Genomic DNA, 21,515 nt, shown 5'->3' on the forward strand with positions numbered 1-21,515 from the left:
TTAAAAATGCAGAAATAATTACAATGTAGAGTTGGGAAATGATTGAAGAGAGTGCAAAATGGAATTTTGAGTGACTAGGGAGATAGAGTAGTGGATAAGGCACTTGCCTTATAAGCATGAAGAATGGAGTTCAGATGCCCAGAATCCATGCAAAGTCCTGGCAGGTATGATGAACCACTTGTAATCCTAGCACTCAAGAGACAGAAACAGGGGCTCCTCTAGGCAAGTTGGTTATTGAGACTAGCTGGAATCAGAGAGAGACCCTGACTCAATAAACCAGGGCGGTAGTGAATGTAAAAGACACTTGATAGTGATTCTGGGCCTCCACATGCATGTGTACATGTGCATGTGCACTCCTTTACAATTGTGCAGCTACACATGTGTGAACATACACATATACATGCACACAACACACGTGCAAAAAATAAGCCAAATCTTACAGATCCCATCCACTCCAGCCGTCCTCTAGATAAACTCACTCGTGTACAGCTTTTGTTTCCTTTCCCACAGTGAATTCATTCCCATGAGAACCATCTGTATATCCAGACAGTATATCTCCAAGGGGAAGGACAGAGGACCTTCTATCAAGAAATTGGCAAAGTTCTCTGAATTTTGCTTAAAGGTGCTCCTCATTCTTTCCTTTCCAATTCTGATACTCCTCCACAAAAATGATATTCTAGCACTCTGAATGTGTATCAAAAAAGAATTAAGAAATTCAGTACACTAAGGGAGTAGTTACAGAGCATACCACAGTTTGATTACAGGATTGTAAGAGAAGCCTTTGGAGTTCTGGTGCAATGATTGCATGCAGGTGTGTTATTTTATGTCTGGTATTTGAAAATTTCGTGCTTGAATATATTGTGTCTTGTTTAAGTCCATTTCCCATTCCTACTTGTCTAAGTCCATTCCCCATTCCTACTACTCTAATTCTTCCTCTATTTTTCACATCTGCACTACCCCCACCATATTCCATGTGTCCTTTAAAAAATACTAAAAGCACTGTTAATATTTCTATTGTTGTGAAAAGACACCATGACCATGGCAACTCTTATAAAGGAAAAATATTTAATTGGGGTAGTTTATCTTTTCAGAGGTTTAGTCCATTAACATCATGTTGCAAATGATGGCATGAAGGCAAACATCATGCTGAAGAAGTAACTAAGAGTCCTGCATCTTGATGTGTAGCCAACAGGAAGTTATCTGATTAACTGGGGGTGGCTTGAGCATATATGAGACCTCAAAACCCACGTCCACAATGACAACTAATCCAAAAAGATCACACCTTTGATAATTGCACTTCCTTTAGAGGCCATTTTCTTTCAAACCACCACAAACACTGACTCCACTTACTGTTTTCTGTATGAGTATAGGTGTAAGGACATCTATTGGAGCATGGGTAGTCACTCAAGGGCTGGATCCCTGAAGAAAATATATTGTTCCTTTCCTAGAAGACATCAATTGCCAATAGCTTCTCAGCTAGAAGTAAGACTTCATGCCCACCTTCCCTCTGCATGCTGAGATTTTTTTCTGGCTCAATCTTATACAGGTCTTGTGCATGATGTCACAACCTCTGAGTGCACGAGTGTAGCTGTCTTGTATCCAGAAAACATTATTTTCCTGTTGTCATACACTTATCTCTTTTTCTTACAATCTTTCTGTCCTGTCTTCTGCAATGATCCCTGAGTCTTGAGAGGAAAAAGAGTAATATAGATGTCCCACTTAGGGCTGAGTATGCCAAAGTCACTGCATATTGATCCGTTTTGTTAACTGCCACCCACTGCAGGAATATATTACATTCTGACCACAGCTTCCCCTCCCTCCACTTTACCTAGTTAGCCCCCACCTGGTCTCTCCCTTAGAACCACCCCACCCCTCTGTTTCCTCTTAAGAAAAGAGAAGGCCTCCAAGAGTTGACAATAAATTAGAACAAAACAAGATATAATAAGATGAAACAAAAGGGCCTCATATAAAGACAGGCCAAGAGAACCCAACAGGAGGAAACATCTCAAGAGCTGAGTCAGAGATACAATTACTGCCACTGTTAAGATTCCCACAAAAACACTAAGCTAACAGCCATACTATATATAGACCCAAGGACCTTGCTACCCAGCTTAGCTGATCCAGTGGTCATGTTCTTCTGATGTCCTCCATCACCTCTGACTCTGACAATCTTTCCTACCCTTCTTTCTAAGGGGTTGCCATTCTCCTAGAAGAAGGCCCAGACAGAGACCTCCAAGACTCTCCCCATAATGTGTGGATTTTTGTTCATTTGTTTTGGACTAGGGGCTGAATCCAGAGATCTGCATTTGTTGGACAAATGCTCTGTCACTGAGGTAAATCTCCAGCCTGATTCATAATTTAATGGTATTATTAGGAGGAGGTAGATATTCTCAAAATTGGGCATACTTAGGTTAAGAAAGACATGAGGGATATATCAATGTTTCCTCTTCTTAGTTTTCCTCACTTTCTCCTTTCTTCTCTCTTTTTCTTTTCCTCTTGATCTCACCCATCATCTTTGTTCCTGTCTTTTCCTGACTCACATGATGTTGCCCTCACCTCAGTCAAACTATGACTTGAAACCTCTGAAAGCATGGGCTGAGAAATATATGTAGACCTTTCTTCCTTCTGAGGTCTTTCTATCAGGCATTTTGTGAAGGTGAAAGAAAGGTCTGTTTTCATTGCATGTGTCTCTCTCATTAGACTTGAATCTTCTGGAAGATAGATTCATACTCTATCGTGTGAAAGTTCCAGTTGCTCAGTAAGTAGGTATTACAGAAGGCTACAACCTACTAGCACAATGTGATACTTGGGTGATTAATCTGGGCTTCTAGGACACCTATACTGAAATCTCATCTCTATTACATGCCAACTATGAGTACTTTGGCTAGTCATTCAGACTTTCTACTATAAAGTTTATTGTCCTCATTCCTAAAACAGAAAATTAACAGCAGATTCATTACAAACTTGTTCGAAGGAATCCAATAGTACAGCATTTTATGTAAAGCAAAAATACCTTCAGAAGAGAAGCTGTCCTTATTATAAAACATGCATGGCAAACTTTAACAATGTACAGATGTTGAACCACTCAGGTTTTGCAGTCTGCAAGACCTCTTATGTAACTCCTCTGTAGTTGAATCCATCAATAATGTGCAAACCACAAGCACAGCTCTGCTCTAATAGAAGCTTAGGTTAATGTAGAGGCAGCCTATATTTGACCCACTGGTCATAGTTTGCTGACACTTTCACCTTGTCTGAATAATAATCATGAATAATAACCATTAATAAATGGAGTATATTGGAGATTATTGATCTAGGCAGTGAAGAAATCAAAGCAATCCTTGTTCAGGGTGAGTTCCAGAACATGGCACATAAATTAGGATCCTCTGAACAAGTCTCAAGATGAGATACCATAATTTTCTAAATGTGAGAAAGTAAGGGTCAGAGGTCTAAATCATGAACCATGAAGGACAGAGTGGCAGGTGCAACACTGTGCCTTCTAGTTACAAACCCGTGGTTATATTAACCAATAGTCTCTTCTTACTCTCCTGAAATGGGATGTCAGGCTATCTAGCAAACTGTTAGCACAGAGCTAGATAGAGCATATTTAGAGAACTAATTAGGTAAAAAAATAAAGTGTTATTATTAATTTATGCTGATATATAAGCAGATGGATAGCTTGAATTTGTGAGTCAGGCTTAAGACACTCTCAAACTCAGGAAAAGATTTCCATTTCTCAAAGAAAGACATTAAGAATCTTTCAGAAGCAATTATTCAGATGGTGGTAATTAGGACTGGTAGTCATTATGGAGCCAGTCACGACTATTAAATAAACACACCCATAATCTCCTTTAAATTACACCTTCTAACTTCACTCTGACTTTAGATCTCAAAAGGGTCTCATCCTTTTATGTCCCTAAGTTCTAGCAGCTCCAAACAGAAGAACTAAAAATGAAGGGTAAAATGAATGTCCAGGTTAAAAGGTATGTCCAGATAGGTCAGTCTAGTTGCATTCTGTAACTCCATCTAAATCCGTGGGAGCTGAATGTGTAGACTGATGTATTTTCCTTAAGGCCTTGTTAAAAACATAATGTTTCTTTGAACACTCAAATGGCTTAGGGTACACCATTCATAACACCGATCCTGAAAGATGTCACCTCTTACAAGTTGCGGTCACCAATGGATACACAAGGGGCAATCAAGGTTTCTTTTTTTCAAATTTTGACACTTGAAAACTAAAAACAATCAGAGATGGCTTATTACTTGATTTAATAGAAAAGGATTTAAAAAATAATGTTTTATGCTCAACTCATTAGAAAAAGAAATTAGAATAACTGTTTACCCATACCCAAGTGCAATTATCTATGCAATTCCAGCTTCGATAAATGTAAGTTTTATAACTTTTTATTTTCTGGATGCCTGTAAAATAAATGACGTGTGATACTACCCTTGTAAAAGCTTCCAGAAAACTCGCCAGTCTTAACTGCTCTCAATGCCAGCTTTAGAATAGCTTAAAAATAATAAAAGAGCTCACTAAATTTAATGAAACACAGAAAACTTTTCCTTTGCAACAAAAACATAATTCTAGGCTAGCACTCCTGCTGCTATGTTAAAGTGTTTAACATGGTGTAAAACACTTAGGAATTGCCACTCAGTATAGTTGCCTCTTAGAAGAAACAGGAAAAAAAGAACAACAACAACAAGCCCGCAGCTTGTTATGTCACAACACCAGACTATAGGCCATACCTTAATTTTTTTAAATGCACTATAATTAGGTATAAAGAAATGTATATTAAAATAAAAAAATAAAATGCCTATGGAACTTTATGGTGCTCACCTATGCCTCAATTTTTATTTCTTTTGGATGATAATAAATGCCTACCCTATGAAGTCTTACAAATAAATGAGTTTGTTCTTACACAAAAACCTTTACACACTATTAATATTAGGAGCTGTAGATGTGGCTCAGTGGTTAGGAGAGCTTCCTGCTCTTGAAGAGGATAGGAGTTTGATTGTCAGCATCCACATTAGGATGCTCAAACCTGACTGCAACTCCATTTCTAGGAGATGCAACACCCTCTTTTGGCCTCCACAGGCACCTACACATATGTGGAATACAGATACATAAATATTTAAAAGATTGTCCCTGTGGATTCAGAACACATAAGAAATTAAAGTCTAAGAAGCCCTATAGAAAAGACAATAGCAGCCGGGCGTTGGTGGTGCATGCCTTTAATCCCAGCACTCGGGAGGCAGAGGCAGGTGGATCTCTGTGAGTTCGAGACCAGCCTGGTCTACTGAGCAAGTTCCAGGACAGCCTCTAAAGCCACAGAGAGACCCTGTCTCGAAAAACCAAAAAACAAAACAAAACAAAACAAAAAACAAAGACAATAGCAAAATTGTTTTTCTCACCGTTCTCTGGATCACACTGATGGTAAGCTATAATCTCATTAGAAGTATATAGAAGCCTAATACCATTTGGATAAATATGACTATATTCAAGAAATGTTGAATAGTGTGCATAATTATGCATACATCCAGAAAACAATCTAGTTTGATCTTCCAGAATGAACTTCAAACCACCTAGAGAAACAGCTTAAAGAAAAAACTGATCCTAGCCTCCTCCGAGAACTGATCCTGTTGTTTTTGAAGCACCCAAGAACCCTATAATTATCCATAGATTGAGCAGCCACTGATTATGTAAAGCACCACAGCCCTATAAACTACTCTGCTTCCCAAAGATGAGAATTTTCTGCCATTCCACTCCAGGAACAAATGAATTCCTCATTTTACTTTTGTCATCTAGTTGCTCACTTCCTAGTCCATTTAATTGGTGGAATTTAGGTCATGGGATTATGTTCTAGTTTCCATAGAAGCAACAGAGGAAAATTTGAACAAATGAGATAGCTCAGTGGGTGATGGTACTTCCTGCCAAGTCTGACAGCCTTCAATTCCTAGAACCAGAAGGAAAGAACTTCTCCCAAAGGTTGTTCTTTGATTTCCACACACATGTGAAGACACACACACACACACACACACACACACACACACATCAAATGAATGTAATAAAACTATTCCAAATAATACAGCCTGTCAAGAATAGACAAAGCTTACAGCTCAGTCCAATCCATATCACTTCATAAAATCATGTGAGGTGGCACATGCTTGTGGTCCCAGGGCTCAGAATGTGGTGGCAGAAAGATCAATACTTAAGGCCATCCCTTAGCTACATGAGAGTTTGAGGCCAGGCTAGGATATGTAAGAATGATTAAAAAAAGGCAGGTGGGGGGAACAAAAAAACAAAGCAAAGCAAAACAAAAGAATTATAGGCTTTTCCTTCATAGGCGAGCTAAAAAAATCCCTAAAGATAATTAATGTGTTTACCACTTACTAAAATGCCAAAAAATGCTGCAGTGTAAAATGTTTACTCTTCTACTACAATGAGTAGCCACATATCAGAAGGTGTACAGTCAGGCACATTATTCTCTGAGCAGAAGGCATTCCCAGACATATTTTCTTTTAAGCCAAACTGGGGAGATTTTAATTTAAAATACTCGCTTCCCAATGCACCTATTGATCCTAGAGCCCATTTGGAGATGTGGGCCTAGAGAGTCACTATACATAGAAGAATAATAGCTGAGGAAATCTGAAAGAAATATGGCTAGAGCTAAAGGAAAACAGGAACAAAAGACACTGCATGTTTTCCTCTATGGATTTGACTCATCCTCAGTATTACACAGACACAACAGGTTCCATTACTTCCACCTATGCTGTCATTATAACTACACCTGAAGGACCACACTTGGAGATACAGGAGGACTTTTCTTACCAGAGGGCAGCTGTGGGTGCCTCAGAGCCAAATACAGACAGTAAAATCCAGACTAGCAGATGACCTATGCAACAATCAGTAGGAGTGTGTGTGTGTGTGTGTGTGTGTGTGTGTGTGTGTGTGTGTGTGTGTGTGCGTTTACATGTGTGCTATAGTGGAATCAGATTTAACACACCTGGGAAATCCAAATACATTTTCACAGTGATCACAACAGCTTCAGAATGTGGTGAGAAAACAAATCCCAAAGCTAAAAGAGGGAAACCTCAGACAACAGGCACCAGTAATGAACCAGGTGAACCTGTTAGCAGTTCAGGCACAGTTGGCAGGACCCCAAACTTTTATTATGAAAGCACATTATGAAGATTACATATGGTCACAGGAAGACAAAAAACACCCATTGTTACAGTAAATGGACAGAGTGAGGTAGACTGAGCTCCTGAGCAACTCACACACTTAAGTGTACACTTACAATCAGGAATAGAAATTTTTAATAATTATTTTAAACCAGGGATCCAAAGCACCCCAGCATCCTAGTCCATTTCTCCATCCACAAGACCAGGAAGTGGAGAGCTACCATAACAGTGAACTTGACTACACCCACCAGAAGGGAACCCTGGTCCCACAACCACCAGGAGAGGAAGAGGCACCCACTGCAAGAACAGATGGGAAGGAGACAATAAAAAAAAACAAAAAAAACAAAGAGCAACGAGCAACAGAAAAACCAATATGGCACTGCAAGAGTCTAGAGACCCTACACCAACAAGACTGCAACACCCCAACAAAAATGAACCAGAAGAGAATGACATAAAAAACAACTTCATGGAAATGCTACAGGCCCACAAAGAGGATATGAGAAAATCCCTTAAAGAGATGGAAGAAAAAAACAATCCAAAAAATTCAAGAAATGGAGCAAAAGACAAAGCAAAAATTGCAAGAAACAATTCAAACAGTGCAAGGGCTAAAATCTAAAATAGAAACAATAAAAAAAAACACAGTCTGAAGGAATGCTGGAAATCAAAACTGGGAAAACAGGAACTACAGATGCAAGCATAACCAACAGAATACAAGAGATGGAAGAGAGAATCTCAGGTGTTGAAGATACACTAGGAGAATTAGATTCATCGACCAAAGAAAACTTTAAGTTCAACAAATCCCTAACACAAAATATCCTGGAAATATGGGACACCGTGAAAAGACCAAACCTAAGAATAATAGGTATAGAAGATGAAGAAACCCACCTCAAAGGGCCAGAAAACATATTCAACAAAATAACAGAAGAAAACTTTCCCAACCTAAAGAAAGACATGTCAATGAAGGTGCAAGAACTTACAGAACACCAAACACAGTGGACCCCCAAAAAATCCCTTCGATACATAATAATCAAGAACTCAAACATACAGAATAAAGAAAGAATATTAAGAGCAGCTAGGGAAAGGGCCAAGTTACATATAAAGGCAAATCTATAATAATTACACCTGACTTCTCCATGGAAACTATGAAAGCCAGAAGGTCCTGGACAGACATTTTACCAGCATTAAGAGACCATGGATGCCAGCCAAGACTGCTATACCCAGCAAAGCTTTCAATTAATATAGATGGAGAAAACAAGATATTCCATGACAAAACCAGATTTAAATAATACATATCAACTAACCCAGCCCTACAGAAAGTTCTGGAAGGAAAAGTCCAGTCCAAATAAGAATAGATAATCACACTTTACCAACACCCAAAAGAGAACAAGGGTGGAAATCCACATACAATTCCACCAATAACAACCATTCCAAAACAAACAAGAATGATCAATCAATGGTCATTAATTTCCCTCAATATTAATGGTCTTAATTTGCCCATAAAAAGACACAGGTTAGCAGAATGGATTCGAAGACAGAGTCCATCCTTCTGCTGCATACAAGAAAAACACCTCAGCTTCAAAGACAGACGTTATTTCAGAGTTAGGGTTTGGGAAAAGATTTTCCAATCAAATGGACCCAAGAAACAAGCGGGGAGAGCAATCCTAATATCTAACAAATTAGACTTTAAACTACAATCAATCAAAAGAGATGAAGGAGGCCACTTCATACTCATCACAGGAGAAATCAACAAAGAAGAAGTCTCAATTCTGAACATCTATGCCCCAAATGCAAGGCCATCCACGTTCGTAAAAGAAACATTACTAAAATTCAAAGCACATATAAAACCGCACACACTTGTAGTGGGAGACTTAAACACCCCACTCTCACCACTAGACAGAACCACAAGACAGAAACTTAACAAGGATACAAAGGACCTAATTGGGTTTAACAGACATCTATACAACACTCTATCCAAACACAAAAGAATATACCTTCTTTTCAGCTCCACAAGGAACCTTCTCAAAAATCGACCACATACTTGGCAACATAGGAAACCTCAACAGATACAAAAAAATTGGAATAACTCCATCAGACCATCATGCCTTAAAGTTGGAATTCAACAATAACACAAATCGAGGAAACCCTGCAAACTCATGGAAATTGAATAATGCACAATTTACAAAATTGCGCCTCTCCTGGGTCAAAGAAGAAATAAAAAAAAGAAATTAAAGACTTCCTAGAATTCAATGAGAATGAAGAAACAACATACCCAAACTTATGGGACACTTTGAAAGCAGTGCTAAGAGGAAAGTTCATAGCACTAAGTGCCCACATGAAGAAACTGGAGATTAGTAACATTAGAGAATTAACAGCACAACTGAAAGCTCTAGAACAAAAGGAAGCAAACTAACCCCACAGGAGCAGATGCCAAGAAATAATTAAATTGAGGGCTGAAATCAATAAAGTAGAAACTAGGAAAACCATACAAAGAATCAATGTAACATAGAGTCGGTTCTTTGAGAAAATCAACAAGATAGACAAACCTTTATCCAAACTTACCAAACTGCAGAGTAGGAACATGCAAATTAACAAAATCAAAAATGAAAAGGGAGACATAACAACAGACAGTGAGGAAATCCACAGAATCATCAGGTCATATTTTGAAAAGCTGTACTCCACAAAATTTGAAAATTTAAAGGAAATGGACAATTTTCTGGATAAATATCATTTACAAAAATTAAATCAAGAATAGATAAGCAATTTAAATAATCCTATAACACTTAAAGAAATAGAAGCAGCCATCAAAAGTCTCCCAACCAAAAAAAAAAAAAAGCCCAGGCTCAGATGGCTTCAGTGCAGAATTTTACCAGAAATTCAAAGAACATCTTATACCAATTAGCCTCAAAGTATTCCATACAATAGAAGCAGAAGGGTCTTTGCCAAACTCTTTTTATGAGGCTTCAATAACATTGATACCCAAGCCACACAAAGACACAAAAGAAAGAGAATTTCAGACCAATATCCCTCATGAACATTGATGCAAAAATATTCAATAAAATACTGGCAAATCAGATCCAAGAATACATCAGAATACTCATCCACCACAATCAAGTAGGCTTCATCCCAGGGATGCAGGGATGGCTCAACATATGAAAATCCATCAATGTAATCCACCATATAAACAAACTGAGAAACAAAAATCACATGATCATCTCACTAGATGCAGAAAAAACCTTTGATAAAATCCAATACTCCTTCATTATAAAGGTCTTGGAGAAATCCGGGATAACAGAAACATACCTAAACATCATAAAAGCTATATACAGCAAACCAACAGCCAACATCAACTTGAATGGAGAGAAACTCAAGGCAATTCCTCTAAGATCAGGAACAAAGCAAGGCTGTCCCCTCTCCCCATACCTCTTAATATTGTACTGGAAGCTCTAGCTAGAGCAATAAGACATCAAAAGATCAAGGGGATACAAATTGGAAAGAAACAAATAAAATTTTCACTATTTGCAGATTATATGACAGTTTACATAAGTGACCCAAAAAAAACTCTACCAGGGAACTCCTACAGCTGATAAACATCTTCAGCAAAGTGGCAGGATACAAGATCAACTCACGAAAATCAGTAGCCCTACTATATACAGACGATAAAAGGACTGAGAAAGTAATCAGGGAAACACCACCCTTTACAATTGCCACAAACAACATAAAACACCTGGGGGTAATGCTAAGCAAACAAGTAAAAGACTTGTATTGAAAGAACTTTGGGTCTTTAAAGAAGGAAATTAAAGGAGACACCAGGAAATAGATCTCCCATGCTCTTGGATTGGTAGGATCAATGTAGTAAAAATGGCAATCCTACCAAAAGCAATGTACAGACTCAATGTAATCCCCATCAAAATCCCAGAACAATTCTTCACAGACCTTGAAAGAACAATTCTCAACTTAATATGGAAAAACAAAAAACCCAGAATAGCCAAGACAACCCTGCTCAAGAAAGCAACGTCAGGAGGTATCACCATCCCTGACTTCAAGCTCTATTATAGAGCTGTAGTCCTGAAAACAGCTTGATATTGGCACAAAAATACACAAGTCGACCAATGGAATCGAATTGAAAGCCCTGAGATTAATCCACAAACCTATGAACACCTGTTTAAACAAAGAAGCTAAAATTATACAATGGAAAAAAAGATAGCATCTTCAACAAATGGTGCTGGCGTAACTGGATATTGGCATGTAGAAGACTGTAGATAGAACCGGGTGCTGGTGGCGCACGCCTTTAATCCCAGCACTCAGGAGGCAGAGGCAGGCAGATCTCTGTGAGTTCGAGGCCAGGCTGGACCGACAGCCTCCAAAACAATACAGAGAAACCCTGTCTCGTAAAAACCAAAAAAAAAAAAAAAAAAGACTGCAGATAGATCCATGTCTATCGCCATGCACAAAACTTAAATCTAAATGGATCAAAGACCTCAACATAAATCCAGCCACACTGAACCTGTTAGAAGAGAAAGAGGTAGGTACCTGAACATAACACCAATAGCACAAACACTGAGATCAACAATTAATAAATGGAACCTCCTGAAACTGAGAAGCCTCTGTAAGGCAAAGGACACAGTCAGAAAGACAAAAAGACACCCCACTGATTTGGAAAAGATATTCACTAACCCCACATCTGACAGAGGGCTGATCTCCAAAATTTACAAAGAATTCAAGAAGCAAGTCTCCAAAACACCAAAGGATCCAATTAAAAAGTGGGGGACTGAATTAAATAGAGAATTCTCAATAGAGGAGTATAAAATGGCAGAGATACACATGAGAAAGTGTTCAACATCACTAGCCATTAGGGAAATGCAAATCAAAGCAACTCTGAAATATCATCTTACTCCTGTCAGAATGGCTAAAATCAAAAACCCCAATGACAGCTTGTGCTGAATAGGATGTGGAGAAAGGGAACATTCGTCCATTGCTGGTGGGAGTACAAACTTGTAGAGCTACTTTGGAAATCAGTATGGAGATTCCTCAGGAAAATGGGAATCAATCCACCAAACGACCCAGCAATTCCACTCTTAGGCATATACCCTTAAATATGCCCGTTCACACAACAAGGATGTCTGTTCCACTATGTTCATAGCAGCATTATATGCAATAGCTAGATCCTGGAAGCAACCTAGATGCCCTATCATAACTGAAGAGTGGATAGAGAAAATGTGGTACATTTATACAATGGATTACTACTCAGCAGAAAAAAAACATTGGAATCTGAAATTTACAGGCAAATGGATGTCACTAGAGGAAACCATCCTGAATGAGGTAACCCAGAAACAAAAGGACAAACATGGGATGTACTCACTCATATATGGATTTTAGATATGGATCAGGGGAGTCCAGCCTACAATCCCAGTGCAAGTGAGTCTAGGAAACAGGGAGGTTCAGGTGCTAAGAGTGTCCTAGAAATTACTACAGCATAACTGGTTCAATTAGGACCCCATCACTGGGACCACCAATTCCCTTTCCTCTTTTCTCATCTTTTGAGTCAAGCAGTAGCTTAATCGTGCAGGCTTTACATTTCAAGGACACTCTCAAATAAACTTTTTGTTTTCAAATCCTGGAGCCACTAATCGAGCAAGGTCATTTTCCTATAGGAATCCAGGGTTTTTTTTAATCAAAGTAAGCATATTTAATGGAACACTATTTCTTCTACCTATTTTGAAATGTATAGCTATATCTAAGATGTACAGTAGATTATCATAGGTATAGTCAGACTGCTATAGAGAATACCTGCAACCTACTTTGAATGATGGCCATTCAAGGATTCACCCTAAAAATCTCTGGGGATGTGTACAAATGTTCATAATGACGTCTACATATGAACTTCATAAGTAAAGAGACAGTACCTATCTTATGCACATCTGACACCCAAACAGGTATCAAATACTTGGGCTTCACAAATATCTAAATATTTGTTTTGTACTAATTAACAAAAATAGAACAGCGGTGGCAAAACTATATATATTGAAATCCTAATAATCTAAAAGATATATTTAAATTCACACAGAAAACTTCAGAAAAATACAGCAATGTTGATGAATATGCTAAGTGCCCTACTTTGATTATGATCAGATGAATTAATGAATCAAGGCAAACATCTGTGTATTATATGTCAATTAAAAGTGAAATGAATTAAACAAATTTACCCCAAAAGATATTTTCTTTTAAGATTACTATTTAAAATATAAACCATAAAGGGAACTGAGAGTTAGAGTAGAAAAGCAATAACAACTCAGAGATTAGTGTAAGGCACATTTGAAGTGCAATGCCTTTTTGTGCCACAAAGGAGCCTGGGTCTTCCAGCCTTGCCTAGGTTCCCACTTCTTAGTACTTATCAATGTCCCAGGAGAGTCAGAAGTACGGAGCTATTCTATGTACCCCACATTTGTACTATTCTTTCTCTTACCCTATTATTCTAGTACTCTCAATATGGTGGTCCTATATTATAGTCATTTCTTTATTCATATGACAAATTGTAACTCCCGGCATGCAGGTGAATGCACTTGTGTATAGTGAGCTCACAAAAGTTGTGCAGTTATAAACTATGATCAGTGTGGCCATGTATAAATGGTTTTGTTTTCTTATTCATAATTATCTTAAATAGTATATAATAATTTCTTTCTTGTCCATTCATTACCTTACTAAGAAACAGAGCATAAAGGAATTAGCAAACTTGCTTATCATTGGACAGAAACATCACAGTATTCTATGATAATGATAATGGTTATGTGTCAGAATCTTTATGGATCTTACTCTATTAAACTTATTGTTTAATGTGGCATTACCTTGGCTGAAGTTTCAAACCATCCCACGAAACCGTGCTCCTTGCAGAACTGGTCCATCTTGAGTCCATTGTTCATAAGCACATCCTTCCCCTGGTCACATTTGTTGGCCAACAAAACCACTGACACTGGTTTACCATTAGGGAGAGTTAACTTTGAGTCCAAATCATTTTTCCATTTTGCAACTGCCTCAAATGTGGCTGGCCTGGTGACATCGAAGACAATAAATGCTCCCATAGCTTCTCGGTAATAGACTCTTGTCATGTTTCCAAATCTTTCTTGACCTATCACCAAAATGAGACAGAGTTTAGATAATAATTATACATTACACTAGAGATTCATGGGGCCTCCAAAATGAGAAGATGATGCAATAGAGAGTTCTATTTCTAAGCTTTAAATAGTGGACAAATAAAAATTATGTAATAGTGTTATTTAATCTTTACAGCCAGAAGGAAATCTTTCATCAAAAAAATGGTGTTTTGTATACTGTGCCTGTGAGATGACTTGGAAGTTAAAGATTCTTACTGATTAGCCTAAAAACATGAGTTTAATTCCCAGATCCTCCCATGGTACACAGAGAAAAACAACTCCTGCAGCTTACTCTTGCCCTCCACAAATGTGCTATAGTATGTGTGTTTGTTTATTTGTGTGTATGTGTGTTTATGTGTTCACACACATGCATACAAAATAACTGCGATAAAACTGTGAGTTATTGAGAAAGTACTATGTAGTGTGTAATATTCTGTAACTCTGCTTGTATAGTACCCCAGTAGATTGTGTGATTATTTAGATTAAATCAATTAAAGCTGAATAAAATTTAAAATTCAATCCACAAGTCATAGTAGTTAGCTACATTTCAAATATTCAGTAATTACATGTGGTCTTCTTTGAAGCTCAGGGTAAATTGACAGATTAGAAACTGTCTAAGTCTATTAGTGGTGACTCACACCTTTAATCTCAGGAGGTAGAGGCAGGTGAATATCTAAGAGTTTGAGGCCAGTCTTGTCACAAAGAAGTTACAGGACAGTCAGAGCTGTTGCACTGAGAAACCCTGTCTCTAAAAACAATCAGAAAAAGAACCAAAACAAAACAAAAAACAAAAGCAAGAAGCTGTGTCTGTGAGACTGTAATAAGAAATGTTAATATAAAATGCAATAGATCCTGTTCTTATAAAGGAAAGACCTAAGGAAAACAGAAATAAATGAAAATGTTTTTTTTCCATACAGCAGTAGTAAAACCAGCACTCCAGCCAAGCCACACTGCCAGTATATACCCTGACAAATTCAGCGATAGTTGCTTGGAAAGCGGGGTTATTGTCAACCATCAATGTAAGAGGAAGAGGCAATCCAGGTTTCAGAAACCTGAGGGTAGATGTAGTTTTCAGTGAAAACTGCCCAGACTACAACCAGCTTCAGAGGTACAGGAAGTGTGGTGCAGGTTTTTAAGCCGAGAGGAACTCAACACTCTCACAGCCACTCCTTCCCATTGCCCGTATGAGCTTCAAAGCTCACAGGAAGTTAGAAGCAGAACTTAGTGCAATGTCCTGATGGGTGCAGCAAAGCTAAAAGCATCACAGACAGGAGATAGCATCACAAGTGTGGAACCTGAAGTTAAAACTTCTCAATAATCTTCAACCTATACTCCTGCTATGGCCTAGACAAGATATGGAACTTGGTATGGTATTCAGACAACTCCATAAAAGGTCAACATGGGCAAGCAGGTCTTCCAAACTCCTTCACAGCCTCAATCACAGGAAGTTCTCATAGAAAGAATGATCTTCAAAACATCAGAGACAAAGTTGTAATTTGATAGCAAGTGTCACAGACTGGGAATTCTGATAAAAAGTGAACTTCGGCCACATAATTTTTTTCTCACTTGCAAGGACAAATTGACATAACTTGTTTGAATTATTGACACTATAAATCTTTCCTATCCACTTATGAAGACTGATTCAAAAGCCAATACAAGGTGAAGGAGAAGCCATGTCCTCCCAAATATACTCACAATGCCTTCTTCTATTTCACTGAGGAGCTAGTATTATTATCATCATCATCAACATTATTTACACTTTTATAAGTTAATTGTTTTTGTTGTTGTGTTTTAACCTGGATCTCAGTTGCTTTTAAGATTTTATGACTGTCCTTCTGTTCTCTATTCTTACTCTGAAATATTTTCCCTAGTAATTCTTTTAACTCTATTTCATATAATTTCCTTCTTTTTATTCTATCTTTCCCTCTCCTACATTCTGTCCTCACATCAGTCTTAAATACTGGTGTCCTTACCTCTAAAGGCATTACAAAACACAATCTCTTAACAAGTACCCTTGAGGCACTGTCTCTGAACTCTATCAGGACTTAAGCAGGAGAACAAATTATCTTCTACTAAACATTAAGATTGAGATTGTTATTAAATCTGTGACTGTGGCTGGTTAGCCCTCTAACCAGCATGATAGAACATAAACCTAAGTAAAGACATCTCACCAGAGAACTAACATAAAAATAAAATGAAAATTAAAAACAATGGAAAGAATAGGGAAAAATAAAAACTGAGAATACCTCTATTTTAACAGAAGCATGAAACACAAGTGTATGAAACAATCCACTCTGACACTTCCACTAGCTCCCGACTCCTTAGTACTAGAAACAAAAGATAATGAGATTCAAGAAACACTAGAGAGGAGCTAAGATTCCTACATTTAAAAAGGATCAGTAACTATAAGGAGAACTCAAGTAAGGAGATTAATGAAGTAAGGTAATCAGAACCTAGACAAGGAAGGGACTGAAGTAGATACAACAGTAACTTGGAGAAGAAATTCAAATATCAAGTATTCAGAAGACAATTTCAGAAAAGAATATTGAAACTCTAAAAAGAAAACCAAGCACCTTTTGGAAATGAAAGAACAAATCAATCAAAAAAAGAACAGTGGGAAGTATGTCCAACAGAGAATCCCAAGCAGAAAATCCTATTCAGGAACAAAAGACAAAGTTGGGAATATAACAAATTCAGACTTCTGTAAGATAAAATTAGTGAATGTGACCAAAACTACCAAGAATTATGGCATATGTCCAAGATACAGAATCTAAGAATCCATGAGGTACAAAGTGGACCAGGTAAAGCCTAGAGGAATAGAAAATATATTCAATAGTTATAACAGAAAATTTCTTATACCTAGAGAGATATTTAAATGCAAGAGGCATTTAGAACATCCAAATAGACATGACTAGAGAAGAAACCACTACCACATACCTGCTAAAACGTCAGTTACCAAGAACAAAGGATCATTGAAACTGTTAGTTAAAAATATCAACTCATTACATCGACGAATATATCAGAATAACATCACCCCTCATATCAACAACCTTAAAACTCAGTGTGAAGCTCCATTTCTTCAAAACTGCTATTATAATATTATTCTAATATGTTCATTGAGACATATGTTTTGTATCTGACTAATCTCATTGCATTTTGTCTTTTTCTGTTTTCTATTGGTTGTTTTCAGAAAGAGTTTCTCTGTGTAGCTTTGGACACTGCCCTGGAACTCACTCTGGAGACTCACAAAGATCCGCTTGCCTCTGCCTCCCGAGTGCTAGGATTAAAGGTGTGCACCACCACTGCCTGGCCGCATACTGTCCTTTATTTGCAAATCCTTTACAATATAGTTTTAATTATTAAAAGAAAAGCTATGTAAGCATGAAATACTATGCTTTAAGTCCCCAAAGTAAAAAATAAACCCACCAAAGTTGTTATATACAAGAAAGTCACCCTTAAAATTGACAGACAATTCAAAACTATTTCAAGATAAGCACAAATTAAGTTGATTACGACAGCTGAGCCAAAAGTGCAAACTACTTTAAAACAGGAGACTACTCAGTGAAAGAAGAAACACAGACTCATCAGTGAGCACACTAGCAATAATACCATTTGTTTCAGGAGTAGATCAAAGATGGAGAACTGGTAAGGGAGCAACCATGTACAACACTGTAAAGCAGAGAACCCCAAAATGAACAGTGGAAGAACCAAGAGCCAAAGAAAACCATGAAAACATCAAATCTCTCTCAGTACCAACCTGAAAAGCAGGCTCAACTCATTTATTGAAAGAAATAGACCAACTCATGGATTAAAAACAACATTCAACTAATAAGCAATAATGAAGTTCATTACTTTACATACTAATTTTTAATTTTATTAAAAAGAGCTAACTTCTTACATGACTGCTACAATATATGATGTCAATAGAGAATATGTGAATTAATATAGGTCATTGTATTGGGCAAGAATGCTCTGAACACTTGCTAGGCATGGTGTTACCACGAAAAATCTCTGTTTTGGGGAGTTTATATTCTAGTGGAAAGGCAGATCAGCAATTAAAATATGTAGTATTATAAAGAGACATCCAAAATCCATTTCTGTCAAACATAATAAAACTAGTTAGCATATTCTGTATGTTTACTGCCCATCTGAAATATAATTTATACAAATGAGCATGAAAATATAATTATTATCCTCGCTGTTAGTTTCGTGTGGAGATTAGGATCAAATTCAGGATCTCAGGAGTATTAGTAAGTATTAGTAAGCACTCTATCATAGGACTATGCTCCCAACCATTGTCTGCAGTTTAAAATGAGAAAATCGAGAATTGGAATGTCTGTGTAGTTTGCTTCCAAATGCAGAATTCAAACCTCAGCTGCCTGAATCCAAACCCATGTTATCCACTAACATCAAGCACTTTCAGCTTCTAAACCACACTCTTGAGCTAACTCGACTCCAGATTTATGTTCTAGAAAGAGCCAACTCAATCCAATTTTACAGACATTTGCTTGACAGCTGTAGAATCTCTGCCAGTCTCTGGTCTATGTCCCTACAATACAAAAGCGAACCAAACATTCTCTCCATTAAGGAGTCTACAATCAATTAGACAAAGGAAAAACCTTGATATTGAAGAAAATTGTTTCCTTTTAAAGAATAGAGATTGGTTTGGGAATTAGTTGCAGTCAGCCAGAAGCAGTTTTTCTCTGAAAATATTCCTAGTGAGGACCGGCAAGTCTCTTACACGTTCTCAATCAAGCCCTCCTCATCTAGAAAGTGTCTCTAAGAATATGAAGACCAATTTTGTGCAGATAGAATGCATTAACATAGACTAAGCATTCCACAGTTAGAGTTTCTTTAATTGTCGAAAATATAATAGAAATACGATATAGGTTCTAAAAACAGAGTTTAGATCAGAATTTAAGACAAACCCCTATTATAGGTACTTCAGCAGAGATAAAAAGTAAGCAAAATCCTATTTCCACTAATTAGGTCCACTAGTGATTTCTATAAGCAGGGGCTAACGAAGGATGGATTTTCATTTTATGAACACTAAATCTTTATTTACACTGAGTCATAAAATTATATAAACCAGCACAAAACAGGTATGCATCACTTTTCTTATAAGGAATAAAATATTGAAAATACAATGTCTTTAGGAAAACGAATGCCAACTTTAGATAAACTAAAGATTTTGTGCTGGTGAATTTTAGCAAGAAATAATGAATGCTTTGTAGATTTTTTCCGGATTGGTATTACAGAAAGTATGCTTTCCTAAGGACATCATGGGAAGGGATGGAACTTGATGACTATTGCCTTAGTAAACAAACGTCTGTTCATAAATGTGTGCTGGAGAGCATCATTGCATCAGGACCAGCACATGACAATCAGATTTTTCTTGCATATGTTGCTCCACACAGAAATTTAAAGCTGTTTCTCACAGTCATCTAGTCAATGAAAAGGGGTAAAACCTTTTTCATATGACACACAACCCACTGATGAACTTTCCTTTTCCCCAAATGACCCCTTCTTTTTTTTTTTTTTTTTGGTGCATGATACAAATAATGATCTCCTTTGATACTGTTCAGGGTGGGGCATGACATTTCAGGACAAAAGGGAAAAAAGCCTTGTGTGATCATTCAGGACGCTGAGGCCTCTACGCTTGTTAAGAATGTCTTATGATCTGTCTGGAGATCTAACCAGATGAAGGGCAGTCATGGGTTATCCAACGATCTGCCTGTCCAGGGGTTTGCAATGTAGGTGGCTCCTCAAAAGGAAGATTTTACACTTTAACATATGGACAAGGATCATATTCTGAATGTCCAAAAGCAACATAGGGTATTTTACCCTGACTGGCATTTTAAAAGGACTGTGCGCTTGTGCGAGTGTGTGAGTAAATGCATCAGAAACAAGGGGAAGGCAACTAGTTATTAGAAAGAAAAGATCTTTGTATGTGGAGGTCACTGGGGCAAGCCACTGGGAAAGTCTGTATTTTTGACATTCCAGAAAGGGGTCACAGGCAGACCAGAGCATTTCTGGCTCTCACATCTTATCCTTCCTCTGTCAGCTGACAGGCCTCCCTGCTACTTCTTGCTAAAAGTGAGAATCATGTGACTCTCAGCGAGTGCCCACTTGTAGGTAAAATAGAGACTTGTCCACTCTGAGTAAATTTGCTTTAAAGCAAAGCAAAGACTATAATTTAAATCCCATCTCTGTCTTAACAGTACCCACTCAACACATATTTATTGCACAGCAACTTAATTCTATGCCACTTTTTTTATAAGGCTGCTGAACATGGGAGGTTTCATAAGCAAGGAAAGTTGTATTTGGTTCTTCTGGTGAAAATGGCCCACTTCACTGAATGGAACAACACTTCCTTTATAACCTCTAAATACACGGCATCGTAATACGGACATGGCTTATGATGCTACTCCCAACTTTGAGAGATGTGAAATTGTAAAAACTTTTATTACATGGGCCTTAATTTAATCACCAGTGATCTTAAACAAAACAAGATAGCCGTAAAAAATGTTTCTCTCTCTGCATCTGTTTTCTTCAGTGATAAATGAAATTGCTAAGGCTGATCGCTAAAGCCCCCAGTTGCTTGTTTTCTAAGATTTAGTCAAACCTTGGCTCTGTTTTCTAACAGCCTGAAATGATTTCCTTGGTGTCACAAGCTCAGGAAAAATATTTACAAATATCACAACCATAATGTGTATTTAATGGTATTTTCACTTAATAATTAGCATTCTTATTTGTTTTCTGTTGCTGTGATAAAACACTAACAAAATTAACCCAGAGGAAAAGGGTTTATTTGGTTTACATGTTAATCCTCAAGGAAAGTCAAGACAGGAAGTAAAGGCAGGAATCTGGAGTCAGTAACTAAAGCAGAGATCACAGAGAAATGTTCCTTACTGACTTGCTTTAAGGCCCCAAATCTGCTGCCATTTTATACAGTCTGGGTCCACTTGCACACAGATCAGGTAGTACTGCCCACAGTAGGCCAGGCCCTCCTCCATCAATTAGCAATTGAGGTTTCCTCTTACTATAACAATCAGTACCATAGATGTTCTCACTAGGAACAGCCAAGCATTGAGTCTCTTTAACAGACATAAAACTTATACAAAAGTATAGTAGGTTATAATCTACAAAACATTTATTAATTTATATTAAACTTCACCAGTACATAAT

The 21,515-nt window shown here is 37.5% G+C and overlaps 1 protein-coding gene across 2 annotated transcripts in view; it reads right to left on the minus strand.

The window, feature by feature from the left end:
- Positions 1 to 21,515, minus strand: part of Rab38 (RAB38, member RAS oncogene family) — a 59,460-nt gene that overhangs the window by 21,722 nt on the left and 16,223 nt on the right. For both annotated transcript variants that reach the window (XM_005085369.4, XM_013124682.3), the window contains exon 2: positions 14,022 to 14,302. In XM_005085369.4, the coding sequence (XP_005085426.1) occupies positions 14,022 to 14,302 (281 nt within the window). The remainder of the gene's footprint in view (positions 1 to 14,021; positions 14,303 to 21,515) is intronic.

Source organism: Mesocricetus auratus, unplaced genomic scaffold (assembly GCF_017639785.1).
Source record: "Mesocricetus auratus isolate SY011 unplaced genomic scaffold, BCM_Maur_2.0 Super-Scaffold_4256, whole genome shotgun sequence".
NCBI lineage: Eukaryota > Metazoa > Chordata > Mammalia > Rodentia > Cricetidae > Mesocricetus > Mesocricetus auratus.